The sequence below is a fragment of the Egretta garzetta genome, unplaced genomic scaffold (genome assembly GCF_000687185.1).
Source record: "Egretta garzetta isolate BGI_Z169 unplaced genomic scaffold, ASM68718v1 scaffold391, whole genome shotgun sequence".
In the NCBI taxonomy this organism is placed as follows: Eukaryota; Metazoa; Chordata; class Aves; order Pelecaniformes; family Ardeidae; genus Egretta; species Egretta garzetta.
In genome coordinates this window covers 92,951-101,584 of record NW_009258617.1, presented here as the reverse complement: position 1 = coordinate 101,584, position 8,634 = coordinate 92,951, and the positions used below count along the sequence as shown (strand labels likewise).

General features: G+C 60.2%; 1 protein-coding gene across 1 annotated transcript in view; it reads left to right on the top strand.

Moving 5' to 3' along the window:
- The window catches only part of BCL9L (BCL9 like), a 10,445-nt gene extending 3,482 nt beyond the window's left edge, over positions 1-6,963 (top strand). Inside the window, exons 3-7 of the mRNA XM_009648077.2 lie at positions 3-93; positions 854-938; positions 1,352-3,743; positions 4,136-4,396; positions 5,679-6,963. Coding sequence (XP_009646372.1) covers positions 3-93; positions 854-938; positions 1,352-3,743; positions 4,136-4,396; positions 5,679-6,838 — 3,989 coding nt within the window. The 3' untranslated portion in view covers positions 6,839-6,963. The remainder of the gene's footprint in view (positions 1-2; positions 94-853; positions 939-1,351; positions 3,744-4,135; positions 4,397-5,678) is intronic.
- Positions 6,964-8,634: the final 1,671 nt, after the last annotated feature.

Sequence of the window (8,634 nt, the reverse complement as noted above, 5' to 3'; positions counted from 1 at the left end):
CTTGCGGTCGGATGCTGCAGGAGGCGGAGGTGGCGGAACAGGAAAGCAGCCTTCACAGTTCGTTTACGTCTTTACAACGCACCTTGCTAACACGTAAGCAGTAACCCCCATCTGGCCTCGCTGGCGCAGGGCTGGCCCATCACGCCTGCCTGCTGCGTGCTGCACTTGAGTACAAGAGAGCTGGAGAGACCCACGTCACTTTGGTTGCGCAGAGTGGGTCCCCCCTGAGGTTCAGGAAGTTTGCTACTGCTGGTGGGCAAACTTTTTCTTAAATGCACGCGTCCTCCCACGGTGCCCGGCGCCGCGTTCTGTGACGCACGCCATGGAATACACCTGGTCAGCACCCAGCACAAAGATTCACCCAAAGCAGTGTGGACTGCTGGTCTGATTCAGAAGCAGCTGAGGGGCTGGGTGGCACGGGGAGTGCCGTCTGACACTTGGTGGTCTCCACTCAGTTCCTCCCTTCTGTCCTGCATGGTCTCAGCTGTGGAGGCTTAGAGAGGCTGTTTAGTTTTAGTTTTTTGGCTCTGCTATACCACAGGTTTGGTGTGGTAGATCCCAGAGCGTCTCAGCGACAGCCGCCTTAGGGCAGCAGGCACAATGCAGAGCCGAGTGTCCATCACAGGACGTGGGAAGAGGGAAATTCCGGGGCAAGCGATCATTGGTTGGAGAACCTAACTGGGGCCCGTGCAGGAAAGGTGGGAGGGACTCTGAGACTATCCCCCCCTTCTCGGTGACCTCCAGAGGTTTCCCTCCTCCTGCAGGACTGAAGAGCGGAGGTGGTACATGGGGCCTGGGGTGGGTGGGATGGGGCACAATGCCTGTTCTCGAGCGGTTTGTGCTCTCTTCCCAGAGCTGCAGAAGCTGTCCTGCAGGGCCGAGCTGACTCCATTCTGGCCTACCATCAGCAGAACGTCCCACGGGCGAAGCTAGACCAGGTATGCCAGCCATGAGCCAAATGCTGCTGTTGGCACGTGCTGCTGACTGCCGACCCTTCCCCTTCTGAGGTGGCCTTTCTCCCCCTGTTCTTGGCTCAGCCGTGGAGGGAAGGGGGTGTCAGAATGGCCTTTCCATGGGGTGGGAAGCTGCTTTGCTGTGGAACCTCTCTGGAGAGAGTCCTGGCTGCTGCCAGCTGTGAATAGTTTGGGATGGGGCACATATGTGGCTGTGGGGAGGATACCCGGTTGTGCGTTTCCAGGGCATGTAACAGGGCCTGCTTCTTCCCCTCAAGGAGTGAAGGTGAACTGCCATGGGGCACATTTTTGGGACAGAGAGGTCTCCGGCGGGGGGCAGGGAAGAAGACCTACCCAGGTTTTTTCCTGCTTGCATTTATTTGCCTTTTCTCTGGCAGGCGCCAGCTCCTAAAGTGCTGGGTGTTGCTGAGCCGCTTCCGATTAACCCTCCTGCTGCCAACACTCCACAGTCCCAGCCGCCGGCACCTCAAGCGAGTCAGCCTCCACCGCAGCCTCCGCCACCGCAGCCTCCGCCTCCACCTCAGACCATCAGTCAAGCACCTTTGCCTGCGCCCAGCAGCCTGCCCCAGGAAGGGACGAGTGAAGATGTCCGGAGAGATCTGACTCCCAACTCTTTGGGGAGCAACAGCGGCAGCAACCAGCCCGGGAGCAACCACCCAAATACGCCCACCGCGTCTGCCAACAGCATGCAGCCTGGGCAAGTGGACTCCTCCGCCACGTCCAGCTCCAGCCTCCTCGGGGAGGGCCCGGGCCCGGGGATGCCAGGGAACGGGCAGGCGGGCCTGGGCCCCAGGAACCCCATGAACTCGGAAGGGCTCTCGAAGGAGCAGCTGGAGCACCGAGAGCGCTCTCTGCAGACCCTGCGGGACATTGAGCGTCTGCTGCTGCGCAGCGGGGAGGCCGAGCCCTTCATGAAGTCCAGCCAAAACGCGGGTGAGGGCGGGACTGCCCCACAGCCGCAGGCTGCCCCTGCTCAGCCCCCTGCGCCTCCCGCCAGCATGAAGAAGTATGAAGAGCCTCTGCAGTCCATGATCTCCCAGACCCAGAGCCTTGGTGGGCCCAGTCTGGAACACGAGGTGCCCCACCACCCAGGCGCCGACATGGGGCAGCAGATGAACATGATGATGCAGCGGCTGAACCAGGACAGCCTGACACCGGAGCAAGTGGCCTGGAGGAAGCTGCAGGAAGAGTACTACGAGGAGAAGCGACGGAAAGAGGAGCAGATCAGCATCCACGGCCGCCCTATGCAGGAGATCATGATCCCGCAGTCGATGGGGAGCATGATGATGCGTGGGCCCCCGCCACCCTACCACAGCAAGCCTGGAGAGCAGTGGCCGCCGGGGATGGGAAGCCAGCTGCGGGGACCCATAGATGTGCAGGACCCGATGCAGCTGCGGGGAGGGCCACCCTTCCCAGGGCCACGGTTCCCTGGGAATCAAATGCAGAGAGTCTCTGGCTTCGGAGGGATGCAGAACATGCCCTTGGACGCTCTTGGGCCTATGAATGCCATGCAGAGGCCAGTCAGGCCCGGCATGGGATGGAGCGACGATATGCCTCCTATGGGAGGCCCTGGGAACTTTCCGCAAGGCACCCTGCCCTACCCGTCGGGGCAAGGGGACCCCGAAAGGTTCATGAATCCCCGTGCCAGGGAGGAGATCCTGCGGCATCAGCTGATGGAGAAACGCCCAGTAGCAATGCAGAGGCCCATGGGGATGTCCGGCAACTCCATGAGCCAGGGCATGGAAATGGAGAGGATGATACAGGCTCACAGGCAGATGGATCCATCCATGTTTGCCGGGCAGATAACGGGGGACAGCCTGAGCAGTGCCCCAATGGGAATGGATTTTGCAGGCACTCGGGGGATGCTGAGCCCCACTATGAGTCAGTCGGGCCTTCGGGACATGGACGCGCCCATGGGCCCTGGCAACCTCAACATGAACATGAATGTCAACATGAACATGAACATGAACCTCAATGTCCAGATGACCCCGCAGCAGCAGATGATGATGTCGCAGAAGATGAGAGGCCCCGAAATGATGGCCCACCAGGGCATGAGCCCTGAGGAGCTGGCCAGGGCGAGGGCTCAGAATGGCAATGGCAGTGCAATGCTGGGGGGACCCCAGAAAATGATGATTCCCTCCCAGTTCCCCAACCAAGGACAGCAAGGCTTCTCGAGCGGGCAAGGGCCTTACCCCAGCATGCCCCAGGAGCTGGGCAGCAGCTCGGAGATGTTCAGCCCGGAGCAGGGCACCATGCCCGTTGGGAGCATTGGCGGCACCACCAGGCTCAGTCACATCCCTCTGCCTCCGGCCTCCAATCCCGCTCCTACACAAGGGGGCAACCTGGCCAGCATGCACCCAGCACCTTCCCGGGGGCTGGGCCGCCGGCCCTCTGACCTCACCATCAACATCAGCCAGATGAACTCCCCCAGCATGGGTCACCTCAAGTCTCCCACCCTCAGCCAGGTGCACTCACCACTGGTCACCTCCCCCTCTGCCAACCTCAAGTCCCCACAGACACCCTCGCAGATGGTCAGCATGCCACCTTCAAACCAGTCTGGACCCCTCAAGTCCCCCCAGGTGATGAGCTCCTCGCTTAACGTCCGGTCTCCGACTGGCTCACCAAGCCGCCTGAAGTCCCCTTCTATGGCTGTTCCTTCCCCTGGTTGGGTGCCGTCGCCCAAAGCCACCATGCCCAGCCCAGGAGTCAACCAGAGCAAGCAGACTCTCAGCATGAACTCGTCTACTTCCATAGGAGGACTGGATCAGGGTACGCCGGGTCTCTTGTGTGCGAGTGCGCGTGGGTGCTCGGGTTTGGCGAGCGTGTAGGCAGCGTTTCTCTCCAGCCCACGTGCTCCCGCAGGACCGGGGAGATGCTCGTGCCCGCGCGTGCCCTTACGTCTCGTGGAGCGAGTCTTTTTTTCCCGGGAGTCCAAACAGGGCGTTTCAGGTAGATGGGAGGGCAAACAGAGCAGCTTTTACTTCAACCCCGGCTCGTGCTCTGTGATGCAGGCAGGAAACGATGTGCCGGTGCTGGGCGGTCAGGGGTGGTTTGAAGTGGAAGCCCGTCACCGTTCTGGAGCAGGGTCTGCCCGAGCCTCTCCTCAGAGCTCAGAGGGTGCCAGGCTGTGCCAGCTCTGCCACTCTCTCTCTTGCTTGCAGGTTCTCTCCCTTCCGGCCCTCGGAGCAGCTCTTCCGCACCAGCCAGTAACACCTCTAGCACCATGAATCCCAACATGCCTTTTACTTCCTCTCCAGATCCATCCCCCTCCCAGAACCCCCTCTCACTGATGATGTCCCAGATGTCCAAGTATGCCATGCCCAGCTCCACACCGCTTTACCACAATGCCATCAAAACCATCGCCACTTCCGATGACGAGCTGCTGCCGGACAGGCCTATGCTCCCGCCTGGCAGCATGGCAGGTACGTACTGCTGGGGCTGGGGTCCGGCCGTCTTGTGGCTGCCAGCAGGCCTGAGGCGCCAGGCGGAGGAGGCATTAGAAATGGGGTTCTCCTACCGACCGCCATGTCAGATAGCTTAAATTTTCCCTCGTTCGTAGTGGACTGCTCACTTCTCCGCCCCGTGCCCAGGCTGTCTGTTGGCTTTTGGCTGGGGTGTGCTGCCTGGCGGGACATGAGCCGGTCTGGCATTCAAGGCATCCGCCTTCCACGAGCTCTGGAAGGTTTCGGAACCCCCTTTACCCTGTGCAGACGCCTTGGCCCTGGATTTTCATGGCTCCCGGAGTTGTCTCGGGCCCAGGACTTGCAGGCGGAAGGCTGGCTGCTTGGAGACCTTGTGCTCTCGTGCAGCAGGGACAGGGGCACTCTGAACAGGGCTTGGGAGTCTGGTGTTTTGAGCGTGAGCGCCTGCACAGGCAAGGCTACGTCGTAGCGTAGTTCTGATTTCAGTAGGCGACGGCCAGATACGCTCCGCTGGCTGGTGGCACTGGTGGGGACAGCTAGGCAAATGAGTGTTTTTCGTCACTTGGTGACCAGCCTGAAGGGGAATTCCAGCACACCGTACGACTCAATTTAGAGGTTTAAAGCTGTCTGATAAATATTTTTGGCAGTTTTCAAACTGAAAAACCAACTTTTTGACTCTCTCACTGCTGAATAGTCACTTAGGTTGACCGCAGGCAGGCAAATGCATTGGCTCCCTCCTAACCCAAACCCCTCCGCAAGCATTGATGTCTCTGCTGTACCGATGGGCACAGTCCCCCTCCCGGACAGCACCTGTGTCGGGCTGCCGACTCTTCTGCTTTTTTTTTCTCCTCGTCACCCGAGGCCTCGTGGCCGCAGGAGCTCGCCAGGCGGCTGAGCCTGCAGGCAGGCAGTGGTGAAGGGTCACTCCTCGGTGCCGGCAGCCGGGGCCCTGCTGAGATCATGGGGTAGGGCTGTCCCAACGTGCGGAGCCAGCCGGCGCGCTAAGATCAGTGGGCTGTAAGGAACCACAAATCCAGCACGGGCCCGGGTGAAGCTGGAATAGCTCTCTGCCACTCACGGGCCTGGGGAGCCGGGGTCTGGGGCACTTTTTCCTAATGTCGGCGCTTTGCAAAGCCCATCTCCTGGCTGCTTGCCGAGCGTCATGCCCCGCACTCGGGGCTTTCTGAGCGGGAGTGCTCAGCAGGCTTCCAGGGCGTGGATTTTGCCGCCCTGAGACGTCTGTGGGCAGCGTTAACTCTTCTCTCTTTTTTCCTCTCCTTAGGCGTGACAGGGAATCAGCCAAATCAACTGCACTTGAATTCCGTGGGGCCTGGATCCTCTCAGAGCCCCATGGGAATGAACCTGCCTGGTCAGCAACCCCTCTCCCACGAACCACCCCCCACCTCCATGATGTCCTCCCCGAACCCTCTGGGCTCCAACATTCCTATGCACCCGAGTGCGCCGGGGGCAGGCGTGCCCCCCCAGAACCCCATGATGCTGCCCCCGGGGCCCCAGGACTCGTTGAACCAGCAGTGCGGCCCCGTGCCCAACAGTTCGCAGATGATTCCTTCCAACCAGCTCGTGTTCCCCCGCATGCAGCAGCCCCACAACGCCATGCCGTCTCCCGCTGGAGGCATGCCCATGGCCCCCGGCGGGGGGGGGGGCCCTGGGATGCAGCAGCATTACCCGCCGGGGATGCCCTTGCCGCCCGAGGACCTTCCCGCCCAGCAGCCCAGCCAGATGCCCCCTCAGCAGCACATGATGGGCAAGAACATCCCTCCTCGGATCGGCGACCCCTACCCGCCTGTGCTTCCCGGGGTGGCGTCAGTGCTGAACGACCCCGAGCTCAGCGAGGTCATCCGCCCCACGCCCACGGGTATCCCTGAGTTTGACCTGTCCAGGATCATCCCGTCAGAGAAGCCAAGCAGCACCTTGCAGTATTTCCCCAAGAGCGACAGCCAAGCGCCCAAATCGCAGCCTTCCAACCTCCACCTCATGAACCTGCAGAACATGATGGCTGACCAGCCCCCGGTGCGGCCAGGTATGAATGCCCCCAGCCTCCCTGGGCAGCAGGGCGTGCAGAGGGGACTCGGCATGCCCATGTGCCATCCCGGACAAGTGCCCATGCTGGGCAGGACAGGCATACCGCCCCAGCAAGGCATGATGGGCAACAGCATGCACCAGGGCATGATGTCTCCGCAGCAGAGCCTGATGGCCCAGCAGAATTTCATGCTGATGCAGGCCAAGCAGAGGAGCATGTCTGTGTCGGGGGAGATGTATGCTCAGACAGGACACATGATGTCACCTCAGGGCTCCCTCATGGGGCCCCCGCCTCAGCAGAACCTCATGGTCACGCACCAGATGAGGCAGAGGAGTGTCTCCCTGGACAGCCAGATGAGTTACATCCCCGGGCCGGGGAACATGGCGAACCTGCCTTTCTAACCCCGGCTGGCGCTCAGGGGCGGGGAGGGGACGGGGCTGCCTGTACAGACCTTTTTCAGCCTTTCTTTGGGGGAGGGTTGGGGGCCAACGCCGGTGGAGGACACCACGTGGGATGCTTTTCATATCGGATTTGCCGCTACACAGAAAACCAGATGTGCAGTAAACTTGATGTGAATTGGGTTTCTTTTTTCCTTTCTTTTTGGGGGAAGGGGAGGGTGGAGGGACTGGGAGTGGGGCTGTTACTTTGGACCCTGCGTGGTGACCAGGGGCATCCAGACCCTGTGGCAGTTTGTAAAGTTTTCATTTATGGTTTTCCTCCGTCAAGTGTTTTTCTTTCCCTTTTTTACCTCTGTCTTTTTTCCTTTTTTTTTTTCCTTTTCTTTTTTTTTCTTCCTTTTTTTTTTTTTCCTTTTTAAGCAACCAAAATGTGCAAGAGGGTTTTTTGGAACTAGCTGTAAATAGGTCGCTGGGAAAGGCAAAACTTGTGCTGGTTTCTAATTGTTCTGTATTTCTGTGTTTTAATAGAAGCCTCAAAACATGTTTTAAAAAAACAGAAACAAAAAACATGCTAAAGGCAACAGTGTACAAGGATCGAAAATTCTCCTTGGGGGAGGCCGGAGGATCCCCCGGGGTGCGCAGGGCATTGAGAGATCCCGTTGTAGAGTGACTCTGTGTCAAACCTGTGTTGTTCACGCATCTGAACGGTTTGCATGTGCGGGGTGTGTAGTTTCACGCAGATCTTAGGCCCCTGCGGAGGCTGTGCCGAGTACGCGAACGCAACCGAGGACCATCCGTTGGGGAGGTCAGAGCTGCAGCCCCAGGGAAACATCGCTGGAGCGGTGCTCATCCAGCGGGCAGAGGCCGCAGCTTCGTGGAACAGAGCTGTCCCTGCTCCGTGGCAAAGCTGCCGTGGCTGGGATGCCGCCCTTCAAGGGCTGGAGAGACGGCAAGGATCTGGGCTTCGCGGATGATAACGAGCTGGACCCGAAGGTCTCGACGGGCCGTGCAACCTCTCGCCCCTTCTTTTCCCTTCACGCTGTGTCCCCCGTGGCAGGGTGGTGCGGTGCACAGGGACAGATGGGCTCTGAGACGAGCGAGGCGACGCGTTCCTGTGCTTCCGGGAGAGGCTAGCTGGGAACCCTGCTCTTTTGCAGCCTTTCTACGCCAGTCCTTTACCCACCCGTCGCCCTCTGCGACTGCGCTGCGCCCCCTCTACCTCTGCCATTGGATGCGCTCTCCCAGGTCTTCCTCGTGGTTGCCGGTCCTCCTCCCCCAGGAGGCTTCACAGGCAGTCTTCTCTCCATCTCGCCCTGAGCTACCAGCAGCAGCCCTGCCCTGCTGCACCGTAGAGGTCCGGCCGCTGAAGGCGACCTGTCCCTGCGTGCGATAGTCCATCTCGGCGTAAGAGTTGCCTCGTACAGCGTCAGCGGCGCAGCCGTCCTGTGCGTCGGACAGAGGAGGCCGAGGTTGCAGCCCCTCGTTCCTAGGCTGGCGGGAGCGTGCCGTTCAGACAACTCAGTCTTTTCTGGACGCGCTCCACCCTCCCCATCCTCCACTCACAAGGTCTTCCTGCACGCGGCACTGATGGTCTTTCCTGTGCTTGTTCATGGAGGGGACTGTGGGGTGACACGCAAGCACTTCTGCACACACCACCGTGTCTCTGGACCTCCGCGGGGACCGCGTTCCAGCATGGCGTACCCTATGGGTATCCAGTGGTGAACTCGGGGCACACGATTGCCAGAGGAACGCCGGCTGGAGGATTATCTCTGCGGAGCCAGACTTATCATACTACCTCC